This window comes from Zootoca vivipara, chromosome 13 (genome assembly GCF_963506605.1).
Source record: "Zootoca vivipara chromosome 13, rZooViv1.1, whole genome shotgun sequence".
Lineage (NCBI taxonomy): Eukaryota > Metazoa > Chordata > Lepidosauria > Squamata > Lacertidae > Zootoca > Zootoca vivipara.
In genome coordinates, this window is record NC_083288.1 from 40332570 (window position 1) to 40350756 (window position 18187).

General features: G+C 49.9%; 1 protein-coding gene across 2 annotated transcripts; it reads left to right on the forward strand.

Moving 5' to 3' along the window:
• The first annotated feature begins 41 nt into the window (after positions 1-41).
• On the forward strand, positions 42-18139 carry LOC118094144 (E3 ubiquitin-protein ligase TRIM69-like). 2 transcript variants are annotated; one of them, XM_035134188.2, is made up of 6 exons: positions 42-1257; positions 8674-8769; positions 8866-9099; positions 10610-10632; positions 10754-10878; positions 15023-18139. In XM_035134188.2, the coding sequence occupies exons 1-6, from the start codon at positions 1120-1122 to the stop codon at positions 15571-15573; spliced, it is 1167 nt and encodes a 388-aa protein (XP_034990079.1). In that variant the 5' UTR covers positions 42-1119; the 3' UTR covers positions 15574-18139. The 2 variants fall into 2 exon arrangements, with proteins under 2 accessions (XP_034990079.1, XP_060137766.1); XM_060281783.1 differs by lacking the exon at positions 8674-8769.
• Positions 18140-18187: the final 48 nt, after the last annotated feature.

Below are 18187 nucleotides of genomic sequence, written 5' to 3' on the forward strand. Positions count from 1 at the left end.
TGAGCAGCCAGCCGCCGAGTGAGGTGTTTTACCGGGCGGCGGCTGGCTGCTCACTCGTGGGGTGTGTGGGGGGGTGCTCCCGAGTGGAGCCTCGCTGGCCAGCAGGGAGGGAGAAGAGCTGCTTTGAAACCCAGGAAATTTGCAGGATATCTACAATCCGGGATAGCAGCGGGAAACGGATTGAAATAAGGGGGTTTCCTGTGAAAAACGGGAGGGTTGACAGCTATGATTTAAGGACATTTCTTTCTGCACCCTGGCAAATAGGCTTTTTATTAAAAGTTGCGTGTTCGCGGCAGTTAGGTTGGCCCATGAAGTCCCCTCGCCGCTCCATTATTGCGATAGCATGCAAAATTCAAATCTTCCAAAATCTTCCACTTGATCTTGGATACAGGGTGTGCCTGACGTTTATTGTTTAATCAAGTGCTTCCATATCCTAGCAGGTGACTGATTACCAGTAACAGATGAAGCTCTATAGCAGAGCTATGCACTTTGTCTCCTGAGTCCATTTGGTCTGAAATGCATAGGGCTGGCAGTGTTTGCACAGCAGCAGCCTGGCCCTTGTGTGCAGAAATGTAGCAAAGGAAGCTTTTCAGGCAAAGCTGTGCAATGAATATGCCAGAGTGCTGTCAGAGGCACTGCAGTAGAGCCAGGTTTTGTTTTGTTTTTAAAGGGGAGGGGAGCCCACATTGCTTTCGTGAAAGTGTTATGTGCAGAGAGGGTGGGTTGCGAGCAGCTGTGTTCCCGCACCCACGCCCCTGTGAGCGATAAGCGCAAATCTTGGGCGTTTGGGAGCAAAGTTCAGCATTGGATTTCTGACAAGCGCAGGCTAGTGGCTGGGTCTAGATCAAGCCAGAAGCTCCACAACTTGACAGCAGAGAGTGACAGCTTGGACCACTGGATTGCTGTCTCCTAACTCTAGCAGAGACATCTGGGTGCTGGTGGGGGGAGGGGGGCAAGCAGGAAAGACGGCTGAACAGCAGACTTTTGGGTCCTTTTCCCAGCTATAGTATTGTGGAGGGCTGGGACCCAAGTTTCTTGAAGCTCCTTGGATTGACCTGCCTTCGCCATGGCTTCCTACACACACTTTGAGGACCTTGTGATGGATTTCTCCTGTCCTGTATGCCTGGAGTGGTTCTGGGAGCCGGTTGCCCTCCCTTGCGGCCACCTCTACTGTCAGGCCTGCATCGAGGCAGCGTGGGGAGCCCCTGGCAGCAAGCTCATCTGTCCTCAGTGCCGGGAGCAGTTCCCAGAGAGGAGGTACACACCATGCAAGCTCCTGGGGACCTTGATTCACCGAATCGGTGGGATGAGGACCGGGGAGGCCGAGGAGGGTCGACGCACCGAGCCCAGCTGCAGAGAATCTGCGCTGCGCCAGAACAGCATGCTGACCTCTGTCCAGGAGACTACAAAGCTCTATAAGTTGCGGGGGAAAGAGTCCAGGCAGAGCCCCCTAGAATCATAGAGTTGGAAGAGACCACAAGGGCCATCCAGTCCAATCCCCTGCCAAGCAGGAAACGCCATCAAAGCATTCTTGACATATGCCTGTCAAGCCTCTGCTTAAAGACCTCCAAAGAAGGAGACTCCACCCCACTCCTTGGTAGCAAATTCCGCTGCCGAACAGCTCTTACTGTCAGGAAGTTCTTCCTAATGTTTAGGTGGAATCTTCTTTCTTGTAGTTTGAATCCATTGCTCCATGTCCGCTTCTCTGGAGCAGCAGAAAACAACCTTTCTCCCTCCTCTATATGGCATCCTTTAATATATTTGAACATGGCTATCATATCACCCCTTAACCTTCCCCTGTGTCCTGTTCCCAGATTGCTAGTAATAGAGATGAATGGGGTGTGTGAGAGCACAATTGGTGGGAACTGGGAGTCAGGAGACTGCCTAGTCATGGCCTCTCAACCCAACCTACCTCACAGCGCTGTTGTGGATAGCGGGGAGAGCCATGTATGTTACCTTGAGCTCCTTGGAGGAAAATCTGGGATGCAAATGCTATTATTATCATTATTATTAGCAAATAATGAAGACATTCTAGAGGTTTCCCATGCATTTAACATTACCCCAGCAGCTGGTTTGTTAACCATACCCTGCTCCCTTGAATGGAGAAATGTTCAAGTCTTTTATAGCAAGGGTTGAGTTTCCTTTGGATAAGACAGCACTGGAAACCTATTGCCTCTCTCCCCCCCCCCCCATTTGACCTGTATTGGAATTATTTTTAAATGTTTGATCGCTTGCGCATTTGCTATATAAATTTAGCAAATAAATAAGACAGAAAACAGACAAGCAACACGTGTCCCGATTGGCAGCATACTGGGAAGAACCACACAAATAATATCAGTTATTCCATGCAAGGAATCTAGTTACAGATTGACTTCTCTATTGCCTTTGTAAGAGATGTTCGCTTACAAACATACAAGCAGAGCAGAGCGGAATCAAGCCCCCCCCCCTCCAGGTTAGTAGGTGTCACAGTGGCCGGAGTGGACTACTTCAGAGTAACGACGCTACGCAGCTCTGCATTTTATTCTTTTATTGGTGCTGCGTATTTACAGTGCTCAAGTCATTGCTATTTACACGGAGTGATGTTGTCAGTCGGTTTCAGAACCTCCTAATGGCTTTTGGCGCGTCTTTCTCCAACACAAAAGCTTTGGCAGACCCATCCTCTTTCCCCTCCTCTTTCTGCGTAATTCCGGAGTTGGGGGGATGGGTCTCCCGCCCTTATTCGCCCCTTCCTGTCCCACCTGGGACCCTGGCTCCTCTACCTTGCCTGAGCCTCGGACACGACTTCCTGCTTCCCCACTGGAATCGGAACTCTCTCTGCTTCCCCCTGTGCTCGGGGATTGGCTTGAACTTAGGAGGGGAGGGACTTCGCGATATCCCCTGTCCCTCACATCCACCCCCCTCCCAAGCTCTCCTTCACCCCTCCCCAGGTCCCCCCCAGGTGTCGGTGACGACTGGAAGCCTAAGAACTCAGTGCTTTCCGAGCCCGTTGGTGTGAACACCTCCCCCCAGTCCTGCAAGCCCCCCCCTTCCGCCTGGGAGGACGGGAATCCCAAAAAGTCTGTGGCGTCAGAGCTGGTGGGGGTAAAAATGTTCTGCCAATCTGCTCCTTCCTCTGACTGGGTGGATCTCGGTGACACCCATACCTCATCCTCTGGTTCCTCAAACTCCGCTTCCCAGCGCCATGGTGAACTGCTCTCCCGTGCTTCCTCCCCCTCCCCCTCCCTTTCCATGTGCCAGGGCTTGGGTCTATGGGGAAAAAGGGCGTGAAATTCTTCTACCAGGAATTCCTCCTGTATCTGAGTGGCTGGGACCCATTCATTCTGGGACGGTGGAGCATCCTCCCATGCCATGAGGTACTCCAGGCCCCCCACCCCCCACCTTGAATCCAGGATGGCTGTGGCCTCATTGAGTTGCTCCCTGCCTTCCCTCTCCCCCCCTCCCTCAGGGGTTTGTTCGCTGTCTCGGAGCCTGCTGCTTTCCCTGTACGGTGACAGCAGCGATCTATGAAACACTGGGTGCACCCTCATGTCCTCTGGCAGTGCCAGCCTGTATGCCACCGGGTTGACCTGTTGCGTGACCGTGAAGGGGCCCAACCTTCTGGGCGCCAGCTTTTTGCATCGCCCTCTGATGGGAAGGCCCTCCGAGGACAACCAAACTTTGTCCCCCACCCTAATGACCTCCCCCGGTCGCCTGTGGCGATCTGCCCCCCTCTTGTACGCTTCCTTGGCTCTCTCCAAGTGTTCTCTGAGCTGCTGGTGCACCGTCTCCAGTTCCTCTGCCCAATCCTCAGCCTGTGGGCCCTCCTCCTCCTCCTCCCCCTCCCTCTCAGGGAAAGATCTGAGGTCACGCCCGTAATTGGCCTTAAAGGGCGACACCCCTGTGGAGACGTGCACCGCATTGTTGTAGGCAAATTCTGCCAGTGGCAGGCGATCCACCCAGTCCGTTTGCCTCTGGCTGACGTAGCATCTCAGGTACTGCTGCAGAATGGCGTTGACCCTCTCCGCCTGTCCATTGGTCTGCGGGTGTCTAGCCGTCGACAAGCTGACCTCCACCTGCAGGAGGTTCATGAGCCGCCGCCAGAACCTGGAAACAAATTGGCGGCCACGATCCGAAATAACCCTTAAGGGTAATCCATGCAGTCTGAATACGTGATCCACAAACAGTTTGGCTGTCTCTTCTGCCGAGACCGCCCTGGCACACGGTATAAAGTGGCACATTTTGGACATGAGGTCCACCACCACCAACACTGCGGTCTTGCCCCTGGAAGAAGGCAGATCTGTGATGAAGTCCATGGACACCACTTCCCACGGCCTGTGTGGCGTGGCTAAGGGCTCCAGCAATCCCGGTGGCGCTGCTCTGACCACCTTTGCCCGCTGGCAGGTGTCACAGCCCCGTACATAGTCTCGAACATCTTCCCGCACCCCTGGCCACCAGAAGTGTCTCATGACTAGGTGAGTGGTTTTGTCCCTCCCAAAATGACCCGCCGTTGGGTTGTCGTGCATCTGCTTGAGGACCGTACGTCTAAGCTGGGTGGTGGGCAGGTACAGTGCACCCTTGTAGAAAAGCAGCCCCCTGCGTTCTGCAAAGTCTTTTGCCTGCTCCCCCCCCCTTCTCAGTTCTCTGCAGATGCGGTTGGCAAATTCATCCGCTGCCGTCAGTGCTGTGAGTTCTGCCTCGCTCACCACTGCTGCTCCGCAGGACCATGCTGACGGGGGGAAAATGTGCCTGGGTGCCGGTGGCGCCTCCTCCTCCATGTATTCTGGCTTGCGGGAGAGGGCATCCGCCCTGACATTCTGCTCTCCCGGGATGTAGTGTATGGAGAAGTTGAAGTTCGAGAAGAACTCTGCCCACCGTATCTGCCGCTGGTTGAGCACCCTGGCAGTTCTCCAGAACTCCAGGTTCTTGTGGTCTGTGCACACCTGGATGGGGTGCTTGGCGCCCACCAGGAAGTGTCTCCAGTGCTGGAACGCAGCGTGGATCGCCAGAAGTTCCCGATCAAACACTGTGTAGTTTCGCTCTGGCTGAGTCAATTTCCTGGAGAAGAAGGCACAGGGTCTCCACTCTCGGTTGGCGTCCAGTTGCAACAAAATGGCGCCCACAGCTTTATCAGAAGCATCTGTCTCCACGCGTAGGGGCGCGTCCTGAACCACGTGGAACAGGTTCTGGTCTGAGGCGAACACCCTCTTGAGGCTTTCGAACGCTGCTTGCGCCTCTGGTGTCCACCTGAACTTCTGCTTGCCTCTCAGGCAGTCAGTGATGGGAGCCGTAACGCGAGAGAAGTTCTTGATGAACTTCCTGTAGAAGTTGGCGAAGCCTAGTAGGCGTTGGGCATCTTTGCGAGTCCTGGGGCTGTGCCAGTCCAGGATGGCCTGCACCTTGTCCTTGTCCATCGCCAGCCCCTTGTCTGACAGCTTGTAGCCCAGGAAGTCCACCTCCTTGGTGTGAAACTTGCACTTCTCCAGCTTCACATACAGGTGGTTCTCCTTCAGGCGCTGCAACACCTCCCTGACATCTTTCACGTGCTGCACTGGGTCGTTGGAGTAAATAAGGATGTCATCCAGGAAGACCAAGCATTTCCTGAAGAGGAGGGACCCCAGGACGTGGTGCATGAAGGCCTGGAAGCATGCTGAGCCCCCTTGCAACCCGAAGGGCATCACCAGATATTCAAAAGAGCCCAGAGGCGTGAACATCGTGGTCTTCCATTCATCGCCTTCCCGGATCCTGATCAAGTTGTACGCCCCCCTCAGGTCTAGCTTGGTGAAAATCTTGCCCCTGCGTGCCGCTGTCAGGAGATCATCCACTCTGGGCATGGGGAAAGCCACTGGCTCTGTCACTGAATTCAGCCGTCTAAAATCCACCACAAGACGGCGCTGTTGCGTGTCTTTCTTGTCCACCCAGAAGACCGGGCTGCCCCCTGCTGCCTTGCTTTCTCTGATGAACCCCCGCTTGAGGTTCTTGTCGATGAAAGCACGCAGATCCTCCAGTTCCTGATCTGACATGGCGTACAGCTTGGCTGGGGGTATCGTTGCCCCTGGCACCAGGTTGATCTGGCAGTCAAAAGGCCTGTGTGGGGGTAGGTGGTCGGACTCCGCTTCGCTGAAGACCTCCTGCAGGTCCCAGTACGGCTTGGGTATCGCTTCACCCCCTTTGACGTGCATGGTGGCCACCGTGGCTATCGGAGGCCCCTCCCCTGGTTGGTGCTGCATGCAATGTTCCAGGCAAAAGTCCGATCCAAAAGTGATGCATCTCTGGTGCCAACTTATGGAGGGGTCATGGCGCGCCAGCCAGCTCATGCCCAAAACGATGGGGGGGTCTGAGATGGTGGTGACGTTGAATGCCAGTGTCTCTGAGTGCCTTCCAACCGTCATTCTCATGGGGGGGGTTTGATGCGTGATGGCCCCTCCCAGCAGCTCTCTGCCGTCAATGGTTGCCACGTGCAGAGGAAAATCCAGCTGCAGAAGCTGGATCTGGTGCTCTTCTGCAAAGTTTCTCGAGAAGAAGTTCGCTGACGCCCCACTGTCAATTAGGGCGAGGACTGTCAGGGGATAGCCATTTGGAAGCGTGAGCGTCACTTCTAGAACCACTCCTGCTCTGGGAGGGGTGGGCTGGCTCTGCTCCTCTCTGTGCGGGTGGGTGGGCTGGGGCTGTTGTCTGCTGACTGTGCCTGGCTGCCGCCCCTTGTCTCCTGCAGCCAGGCTTTCCCGTTTCCCTGCTGTGGTGCTGCGTCAGTGGGGGAGGGCACAACCGTTCCCGCCTTTCCTTGCCACTCCCTGCGATGTGGGCAGTCTCTGACGAGATGCTGGGGGGAGTTGCAGAGAAAGCAATTCCCACCCCTTCCCTCCTTGCGTCTTGGCGCCGCTGGGGTTTGAAAAGCCCCCGCGCGCGCGCTATCAATCTGCATGGGTTCCTGGTCCTGACTGGCCCCAGGCGTGGCTTGAAAGGGTTGTTGGGGGAGTGGCTTCTCCTGCAACCGTGGGAACCAAGCCCGCTTTGCGCGCGTTGCTTGCTTGTCGCTCCACCGGGATTCCTGTCTCACCCCCACCGCCAGAGCCGCTTTGCTCAGCTGATCCATATTACTGGGCTTTGGACCTCTCGAGAGCTCATCCTTCACCTCCTCATGCAACCCCAAGTAGAACGCCGCTTGCATTGGGGGGGACTCAAGTTCCCACCCCAATCTGTGCACCAGCATGGTGAATTTCGCCCAATACGCGCGAACTGTCATATTTCCTTGGCGTAAATTATGAAGTTCCTCCTTAGTCTGATCCATATGACTATCGGACGAATACATCGTTTTCAAACCTTCTAGAAATAGTTTGACATTCTTCATGCAAGGATTCCTTGTTGCAATTAACGGTCTTAGCCACTCCCTGGCTGCCCCGGTAAGGTGCTCCACAATAAACGCTACCCTGTGCTCATCATCAGGGAACTCATCGTGGTGCAGCTCAAGAGCATACACAATCTCAGTCTCAAAGCCCTGAAATTCCCTCGGGTCTCCATTGAACTTGCTTACTAGGGTCCCGGCTCTCCTTCCTGGCAGCACTTGGACTTGGGGTGCCCCTCCCGCCTTGTTTTTCTCTGCATCCAGCTTGTTTTGGAGGTCTACCGCCACCGCCCTTAATTGCTGCTCTTTTTCCTGAAGCGCTCTCACCTGTTCCGCAAGTTGTAGCCGGTCGTCCTGGACCTTCTTAGTCTCCTCTTTAGCTGCCTTCAATTCCCCCTGCGCCTGCAGCGACAGCTGCTGCAGTTCTTGCTGGGCTTGCTCCGCGATCTGCCGCCATTTCTCCGCCTCTGACACGCTCATCCCGGCAACTCCAAAGTAGCCCAAAAAGGATTAGGAGGTTGCTGTCACAGTGGCCGGAGTGGACTACTTCAGAGTAACGACGCTACGCAGCTCTGCATTTTATTCTTTTATTGGTGCTGCGTATTTACAGTGCTCAAGTCATTGCTATTTACACGGAGTGATGTTGTCAGTCGGTTTCAGAACCTCCTAATGGCTTTTGGCGCGTCTTTCTCCAACACAAAAGCTTTGGCAGACCCATCCTCTTTCCCCTCCTCTTTCTGCGTAATTCCGGAGTTGGGGGGATGGGTCTCCCGCCCTTATTCGCCCCTTCCTGTCCCACCTGGGACCCTGGCTCCTCTACCTTGCCTGAGCCTCGGACACGACTTCCTGCTTCCCCACTGGAATCGGAACTCTCTCTGCTTCCCCCTGTGCTCGGGGATTGGCTTGAACTTAGGAGGGGAGGGACTTCGCGATATCCCCTGTCCCTCACAGTAGGCAATCCACTTCCTATTTCTGCATCAGATACCCTTAAAAGGGTGGCTTTTTATTCGGCCAGTGAATAGTTCTTCTTGTCTACCTAAATTCAAATGGCAAAAATACCCTCCCAGTTGCCAAGGGATATACGGTATGTTGCGTTCCAAAAGCAGGAGCCATCAACGGACACCCAGCCCTTTTGTGAAGACCTTAATTGCTCATTGGAGTTTATATCACACAGAACCATTGGAATAGGTCCATGCGATTGGAGACAGTCAAATTCATGGCAAGCATTTTTCCTGGTGTGGGAATGGTTAGGTCACTGTTAAATGTGCATTTACTTTGTGGTGTGTGTGTGTGTGTATGGCAGAGAGAGGAGGAGGAGGCTATTTTTAACTTCCACTCACCATATTGAACAGGAGGAGCTCTCTTTGGCTATTTCGCGGATGGAATCTAACCTGACCAAACTTCTCCTGCTTACGAGGGAGGAAGAAGAGAAGCTCCAGAACCATCAGGTGAAGAAGACTGGGGTGGTGAGAAACTTGATGAGGGAAATAAGCTTATACATCTCCGGAGGGAAACATGCTTAGATCTCTCTCTCTGGTTGCTAGGCAGTTTTGCTGAGCCTGGATGACCACATCTCCACCGAATACAAGCACCTGCATCGCTTCCTCTATGCTCACGAGAAAGCATGCAAGGCAAGGCTGGAGGAGGAAGGGGCACATGTTCTTCGGGAGATGGAGGAGAGATTGAGAGAGTTGAAGGAGTCTTGCCAGCTGGGCCAGGAGCTGCTGTTGGAAGCCGAGGGCCACCTGCAGCTACAAGACTCTGCAAGCTTCCTAGCGGTAAGGGAAAAACGGGCTCCCATGGAGATTCTACAGCTGGAACCGTTATAAGGAAAACTGCTCCCTTTCCCTTATGGGGTATTCCAGAGCCCGTATAGAGTCCTTAAGTGGGTTCCCTATCGGTAGGAGAAAACAGAGGCCAACCAGAGTATATTAAGAAGCAAAGCTGCTAGTAAGCTCAATCTTTCTTCAATGAACTGTTGCAACAGGGTCCTCACTCGCCACACGCAGGAGGGAGGAGAACCCTGAACAATGGTGCGCAAGCCCTTATATAGACTTTTGAAACTGCCCACCCTGTAGCCCAAGACCACCCCCCAAAACATCATACATACATCACAGAAGGAGGCGGTCTGCAGCAGAAATCCTGCCTGCCAGGATACCTGATAATGGTCACTGATTGCATTACCTGGGCAGTCTGGTCATTCTTTTGTGATGGTTAATGCTTTAGCTCCTGAATCCAGGTCACAGGCTCACCCTATTCATACACAAATACACCCTTAAGACAGGATTTGCAAGGAAAAAGACAATGGGAAGGCTTTCCCCAATTGCCTCCCTTACTGCAGAGGAATATTCGAGGTCATTGGGAGAGTCAGAATGACTTCAGGATTGCTCTCCCGTACTATTTCAGACACATGGTTCATATATTTAGATAGGTGTGCATTTATGAATATTTATTCTATATTTGAGACCTTAAAATTATTATAACAGAACCAAAGCCTAGTTTTCACTAAGGCGCCAAACCTGTACCTACTAGGCCATACTACTTGAGGGAAGGACTGGGCCTCAGGGATAGTGCTTGGTTTCCATAGTCCAGTCCCTGACATCTCCAGCTATGTCTGGGGAAATCTCCTGTCTACCGAGCTAGGTGGTCCCATAGTCTGACCTAGCATGAAACACCTTCTTGTTTTTATTTTGGTGTGTACCGTATGAGTGTGTCATAGGTCTGCTTGATTCTCCAAACCAATTCCTTTCACATAAAATAGATGTCAGGGAGAAGGGTTCTAGCTGAGCCTTCTCCCCGGCATCCTGGTTTTTGCACAAATTGATGCATTTAACTCTGGTGTGTGTGTGTGTGTGGGTGTGTGGGGGTGGAAATGGAAGGGGAAGAAAGGACACTTTCTTCAATCACGTCAAGTCCTTGGCAGCCAAAAGAACAACATTGTTGCTCTCAGACCCGGCTTGCATCTGGGTAGCTACCATAGAATCAGGATGCGGGACTCGATGGACCTTTGGCCAGATCCAGCATGGCCATTCTTAAATAGAGGCACAGATTTATTGCCAAATAACTTGGAACAAGGCCACTGGTGCTGCTGCTGAAGTTGGTGGGGATTCTATGATACTATGATTGCAAGATGAGGGAGGGTGTTTAAGCAGGCAGTTTGTTGCTCCTTGCATAAAACAGCAAAACTAGGAACTTCCGGCTCTACTAGGTCGAAATTATTAAAATTTCAAATCTCCCTGGTATTTTTCTAAACATATGTTTCCCCTTTGTCCCATGTCCCATGCACAGGGAATACATTCTCTCCTGAACAGGTGAGTGAACCAAAAAGAAAAGAGTAATTTCTCATTCATAAAGAACCCCCCCCCTATTTTTATTTCAGTTATTAACATATACTTGTATGTGTGTGATTGTTTTCCCTCCCACCTGGCTAAGGTTGAAGCAACAACAAGCCACACCAACGTTTCCTCTCCTGCCCCCCATGCTGCAGACCCTTGGGCAGTTCAAGGGGCCTCTACAGTGTGCCGCTTGGAGGGAAATGAAATCTGCACTCGGCATAGGTAAAGGTGATGTTTGGGAGAAACACAAAAAAATGTCTTTGTTGCCTTTTCTGAGTGCAATGCATGAACAAATCTTGTCTCAGGCTGATTGTATTCCTTCTCCACTGGGACTTTCTTCTTCTTCTTCTTCTTCTTCTTCTTCTTCTTCTTCTTCTTCTTCTTCTTCTTCTTCTTCTTCTTCTTCTTCTTCTTCTTCTTCACTTGTAGCCAAGTAAGATTGTCTTCCATGAACACAGTCTTAACAGTGGGTCCATAAGTGACTGTGGAGGCCAATTCTGGATCCACATGTCCTTCCACAGTGGGGACATTGGTTTCTGGGCGGGAGTTGACCATGGTGAGGGTTTTGCCAAGCATGTCTTCCTCTTAGCATTTTTCTCCCTTTCATCCTGAGTTTGAGCATCTTCAGAGCCCATGACCTCTTTGGTAAAGGCTGTTCTCTAACTGGAGCACTCGCAGGCCAGTGTTTCCCAGTCGTCGGTGTTTATACTACATTTTTAAAGATTTGCCTTGAGAGTATTTGAACCTCTTTTGTTGACCACCAGAATTACGCTTTCCATTTTTCAGTTTGGAATAGAGTAGTTGCTTTGGAAGACGATAATCAGGCATCCACACAACATGACCAGTCCAACGAAGTTGATGTTGAAGAATCATTGCTTTGACACTGGCGATCTTTGCTTCTTCCAGTACACTGGCATTAGTTCGCCTAGAGGGAGGCAGACTCTCCCAGCAGTGGATTGCTAGCAATTTCCTAGTGCGGGACACCTGGCTGCTGCTGGTTCCTGACATTAGTGAAAACAGGAAGCTCCTTTTTACCATGGGTCAGTCTAGCTCAGTATTGTGCAATGCCAGGGGAGGGGAACCTGTGGCCCACCTCCCATTGCCAAACTACAGCTCTCGCCACCCCTGAGCCCCGGTCATGCTTACTGGGGCTGGGGAGTTGTAGTTCAGCAACATCTGGAAGAGGTTTTACTTTCTTGGGCTCCTTGATCACTGCAGATGGTGACAGCAGTCACGAAATTAAAAGACGCCTGCTTCTTGGGGGAAAAGCAATGACAAACCTAGACAGCATATTAAAAAGCAGAGACATCACCTTGCCGACAAAGGTCCGTATAGTTAAAGCTATGGTTTTCCCAGTAGTGATGTATGGAAGTGAGAGCTGGACCATAAAGAAGGCTGATCACCGAAGAATTGATGCTTTTGAATTATGGTGCTGGAGGAGACTCTTGAGAGTCCCATGGACTGCAAGAAGATCAAACCTATCCATTCTGAAGGAAAGCAGCCCTGAGTGCTCACTGGAAGGACAGATCGTGAAGCTGAGGCTCCAATACTTTGGCCACCTCATGAGAAGAGAAGAATCCTTGGAAAAGACCCTGATGTTGGGAAAGATTGAGGGCACTAGGAGAAGGGGACGACAGAGGACGAGATGGTTGGACAGTGTTCTCGAAGCTACGAACATGAGTTTGACCAAACTGCGGGAGGCAGTGGAAGACAGGAGTGCCTGGCGTGCTATGGTTCATGGGGTCACGAAGAGTCGGACACGACTAAACGACTAAATAACAACAACAACATCTGGAAGGAGAGCCCCAGGTTTCTCACCCCAGGTCTACACTGACGGGCAGCATTCAGGCAGGGATTTTTCTTTCCCTTTGTATTTGAGTATGCCAGGAATTGAACGTGGTATTTATTTATTTTTTGCACACAAAACCTCTGCCCTACCACTGATCACTTCCCAAAGGATTCTTGCAAATGTGCTGGACTAGGTGGGCTTTTTGATCTTGCAAGGCACTCACCTTGTGTTCTAAGCAAGAGATTGGCACAGATTGGTTCTGCTTAACAGTTAAGAGATCTTGAGTACCTATGCATTTACTGTTCAACCCACCTGTAGCGGTTGGCATCTGTGGGCTCACTCAGCTTGGCTGGGGATTCTGTGGGTGATGCAGAAGGTGAGAGGGAATGACTAAGAGTGCTCCTTGCAGTGAGTCAGGGAGCAGTGAAAGGACACCTAGGTGTAGATGTGGAGAAAACAGATAATGAAGGAATCTGCATTCAACAGGACCTTCATGATTAGGCGATGACCTGACCTAGGAAGAGCTGTGTATACCAAGCCAATTAATAGATCAGGCCAGGAGCTAATAAGGCTCAGGGATGACCTAACAGAATGGCAGAGGAAAAAGATGAGTCAAGTTCAGATCATGAGTAATGGATTTGAGATTTATGTTAAGGCCAGGAGCAGGACACCCACCTGTCACCATCCCCTGTCTGGCTCCGTCTAGCAGATTTGGAATGAAATGTCTCAACAACAGATGTTTTAAATTACTTTCCTTTGAGCCCCCAAGTGCTCGGATAAATCTGTCAAAATCTTCAGTCACTTGAAAAATAGGAAGTGGGATAAAAAAAATGAACACCAGGGAGTTATCGAGTACGTTTTGCAAAATTTCAAAGAACAAAATAAGCTTTCTTGGATTTGCTGAAAACCCTTTCAGCACTTCCTTCTCGAATTCCTCCTCTTTTCCAGTGATTATTTCTACCTTTAGTTGAGTATTTTTGTGTATTTACTTGATTGAGGGGGGCAGGCCCCCCTTGTTATGCTCACAGGGAATGTATGTTGAGTTCTTAACTCATTGAATCTGGCGATTCTGGGTGTGTCATTTGTATTAGTGCTGGCTCACAAAATGTCTAGTATTTAGAACCAAGGATGGGGAACCCCCATGGTGTTGCCTGACTATGACTCTTGTCATCTCAGACTATTAAGTTTAAACCTTCCTTATACATAAAGCTACAGTACCAGAGGATCCTCGTTGTCCCTGAATAACTCTTACTTCAGAGCAGATCTACCTAACACTGACCCTTGTTCATGCTGGCTGGTGCTGAGGGAGGCAACAGCACTTAGGAGGTCACAGGTTCCCTAACTATGATTCAGATGGTAGGAATGTGGAACCATCCCCCAAACTCGAAAGACTGTCTCCTTCCCTACAGATCATATGAGGGGTAAGATTAGCAGAAGGGGCCCTCTGAGTTGTCCCACTGCCCTCAGACTCAGTGGGGTGGTGGCCAAGGAACTGCCATACTCTGGTGCAGCTCATAAATTGTGGAAGTCCCTCCCCACAATTGCGGCTGGCACCTTCATTACACAACTTTCAGAGAATGCTGAAGCTGCACCCCATATATTATTAGCGCCCCCGCCCATTCCTGTGGCTTTAAGTTGTTTCAAACTGTTTTTACTTTTGTATTTTAACTGCTGTAACCTACCCTGGGAACTTAGGGACGCGGGTGGCGCTGTGGTCTAAACCACAGAGCCTAGGACTTGCCGATCAGAAGGTCAGCGGTTCAAATCCCTGTGACGGGGTGAGCTCCCATTGTTCGGTCCCAGCTCCTGCCAACCTAGCATTTCGAAAGCACGTCAAGTGCAAATAGATAAATAGGTACCACTCCGGCAGGAAGGTAAACGGCGTTTCCGTGTGCTGCTCTGGTTCACCAGAAGCGGCTTTGTCATGCTGGCCACATGACCCGGAAGCTGTACGCCAGCTCCCTCGGCCAATAATACGAGATGAGCGCTGCAACCCCAGAGTCATCTGTGACTGGACCTAACGGTCAGGGGTACCTTTACCTTTACCCTGGGAACTTAATAAATTATAGGAATAATAATAATAATCAGTTGTGAGTTTGTGTAAGTCTTCAATCATAGAAGGGAGCCGCATTTTTATTTTCCCAATTCTTCAGTATCAGTCTTGCAATGGACAAATTCAACGATATTTGGAATTCATTCTTACAAATACTGTACAAATACTTCCTGCAGCCAATCAGAAGCCATGATTTGGTTTTCAAACGTTTTGGAAGTCGAATGGACTTCCGGAACTGATTCCGTCCGACTTCCAAGGTACGACAGTTTTGGGTTCCCCCCTCCCCCTTTCCTTTCTACGCAGGTTCTGCTTCTCTTTTTCTTTCTTTTTCTCTTTTATTAATGTCTCATAATGTTTAGTGCACATATAGACTTTTTGAACTTTCAATAAAGATGTTTATAAAATCAATATCATCATCATCATCATCATCATCATCATCAGGCTGCTATGAAATGCAAGGACAACTTGATTTTAAAATTTGCTCTCTTCCTCTCTCTCTCTCCCCCCCCCCGGCCATTTTGCAGACTTCCCCCGGATAACCCTGGACCCTGAAACAGCACATCCGTGTCTTGTCCTATCAGATGACTACACTTGTGTCCGGGACGGTCACCTGCGGCAGGAAGTCCTGGACACTCCCATGCGGTTCAACTACTGTGTAGCCGTGTTGGGTTGCCAGAGTTTCTCCTCGGGGAAGCACTATTGGGAAGTGGAAGTTGGCAGCAAGCTCTCTTGGACCTTAGGCCTGGTTAGCGTTTCTATCAACCGCAAAGGGAAAATCGCTGCCTCCCCTGGTAGTGGATACTGGGTAATCCGGCTGCGAAATGGTGTGGAGCTAATGGCCAAGGACGACCCCCCTCAAAGACTGTGCCCCACATCCTTCCCCAAGAGAGTTGGGGTTTATCTGGACTATAATGGGGGCCTGGTGTCTTTCTGTGATGCTTCTACCATGGCCCACCTTTACACTTTTGCGAGTTCTAGGTTCAAAGGGAGGTTGTTCCCCTATTTTTGCCCTGGGCTGTACAATTCAGGGAAAAATGCAACCCCCTTAAAAATATGCCACCTTCCACTATGGTAGAGGAAAAAGAACATCTCCTGTTCTGTTTTTCCTTTCTCAACTAATGCCTGCTTCTGCAAGGACAATGCCCTGGACATATCATAAGCGGAAATATTATCGTACAGATAATATTTTTGTATTTATTTTAAAGGGGAAACTCCTCCTAAGGCAATTAAAGTGCACACAGTGCAACAACAATAAGACCAACACGGCTACCTACCTGTAACCAACAATAAAATAATAATTAAAAGCCAAAACCCCAAAATAAACCCCCAAACACCCAGCCCACAACATGCCACAGCTATAAGACCATAAGCAACTCGAGAAGAAGCAGACAAGAACAGCTGGATCTACAAGGCATTCCTAGAGAATCTAATTCAGTGAAAACAGCAGTGTTTCTTATTTATTCATCCGCAGAAAAGGGTAAGCCCCTGGAGATTGCTGCTATGTTTAAAGAGCTACACGGGAAAACCCATATACTGTATGCAAAGACTGCACTAGAACAGAGGTTCGTCCCCCAGCTATCAATGCAGTTGGTAGTGGGGACTGTCACGAAGTCCATTTGAAAGAGGCACAAGAATAAAGTCTGGATTGGGATCACAGAGGAGAAGGCATCTTCCCCCCGAACTGCGCCTGCCACCTCTAAGGAGCAACATGATTTTAAAACGGTACTTCTCAGACTTCATGAACTTGGGATTCGAACCCCAATACCCAACCCATCTCTTAGCAAGGAAGCACATACAGTAGAAGCCTTAGCAAAGGCAGTATAGATGCATGGCATCTGCTCTTTGTGTAGAGATGTGTGGGTTGAGGCAATAACCAAACACACTGGCATTAGGAAAGGACCAGAACAGGCAAGCTTGGCTCTGGGTGTGTATCATCCCAGGCAATTTGCCTTCCAGTGGCCTCTTCTAGGAAACTTAACCAGTTGTTGGGGTTCTTGGGCCCCAGCAGCTGCTGAGGGATTCCATGAACTGGGATTTTAAGCCACAGTGTATTCTAAGTACTTAATAAATAAACTTTTGCTCTATGTAAAAGTGTCTTAGGACTGAAATCCTGTTTTGAGGCATGTGGAGATACAAGTGTGTTATGATAGTTGGTCCGGGGATCAGATAGAGCAGGGGTGGCCAACTCCCAAGAGACTGCAATCTATTCACAGAGTTAAAGACTGGAAATGATCTATCCCCCCTTTGGGGGTTCAGGTCAAAGTTTTTGAGCTTTTTTTTTAGGTAGTAAAGCCCTGTTATGTGGGGTTCAGGTCAAATTGTTGAACTTCTTTTAGGGAGGAGGGAAGGCCCATTTTTTTGGAGGGGGGTGAAGGGCCAAAACGTTGAGCTTTTTTAGGGGAGCCAGAGTTGTTCAGCTTCTTAGGGGGGAGCCACTGATCTACCAGTGATCTACCGCAGACCTCCAGTGATCTACCAGTAGATCACGATCTACCTGTTGGACGTGCCTGAGATAGGGCATATTCACTCGTGTTTTGCAAATGGCACCCCAACTGCATTTCCCTTTTTGTGCAAGATGACTGCAAATTTCCCTGGGTAGATCAAATGCTTTTTTTCTGGGGGGACTCAGGGGGATGCATACCCCTAAACATTTTGTGAATCTTTGTGCTTTTGTCCATTTACTGTAATTATTTCCCCCAAATTGAACCAAAAATATGGTGATTTTCTTGAGTCAAAATAAGTGTACCCCTAAACATTTTTTTAAAAGAAAAAAGGCACTGGGTAGTTCCATCTGTAACATCTCTTGCCACAGCATCCTTTGGATGAGAGAGCACTGGAGACTTAGGATGCCACAGTATTTTTGCTTCAATATATGAGCCAAGCTTATAGGAAGAAAGGCATCTTCAGCAGAATGCTGGTCTCCAGAGTACACCTAGGGCAGCTGTAGGAAGGCTGCCATCTCAGTTCCAGCAATAAAATACCTTCAACTCTCTGTCTCTCCTTCTGTCCCTTCTAACTGCTGTCTTTCACAAATACATGTCTGCCAAGAAAGTGAATTGCTCAGTATGCAGTCTGAGCTCCCTTCCAGATGTTGTTTTTAATTGAGTGATTGTCATGATTTGTGCTCAATATGTTGTTGGTTATGCATGACCACGCTTTTAATACCATTTGTGCCTGCAGGTTTTGGGCCGGTCCTACTGCTTAGTTTAAAATATTATATTTCTTCATACCACAAATGTTTTGGGGTGTTGTGTGTGTCCTACTATAATGCAAGAGTGTCTCTCCAGATGGCAATAATGTCACATGGAGGAAGCGTTGCAGAACAGCTAATAACATGGAATGATTTAGAGAGGGTGAAGTATAAATTCACCACTAATCCACTGTGATTGCGGTTGTGACTTATGCCCCATCTGCACAATACATTTAAAGTGGTACCATACCACTTTAAATAGTTCTAGCTTAAGAATCCTGGAAACTCATAGAATCATAGAGTTGGAAGAGACCACAAGGGCCATCCAGTCCGACCCCCTGCCAAGCAGGAAACACCATCAAAGCATTCTTGACATATGCCTGTCAAGCCTCTGCTTAAAGACCTCCAAAGAAAGAGACTCCACCACACTCCTTGGTAGCAAATTCCACTGCCGAACAGCTCTTACCGTCAGGAAGTTCTTCCTAATGTTTAGGTGGAA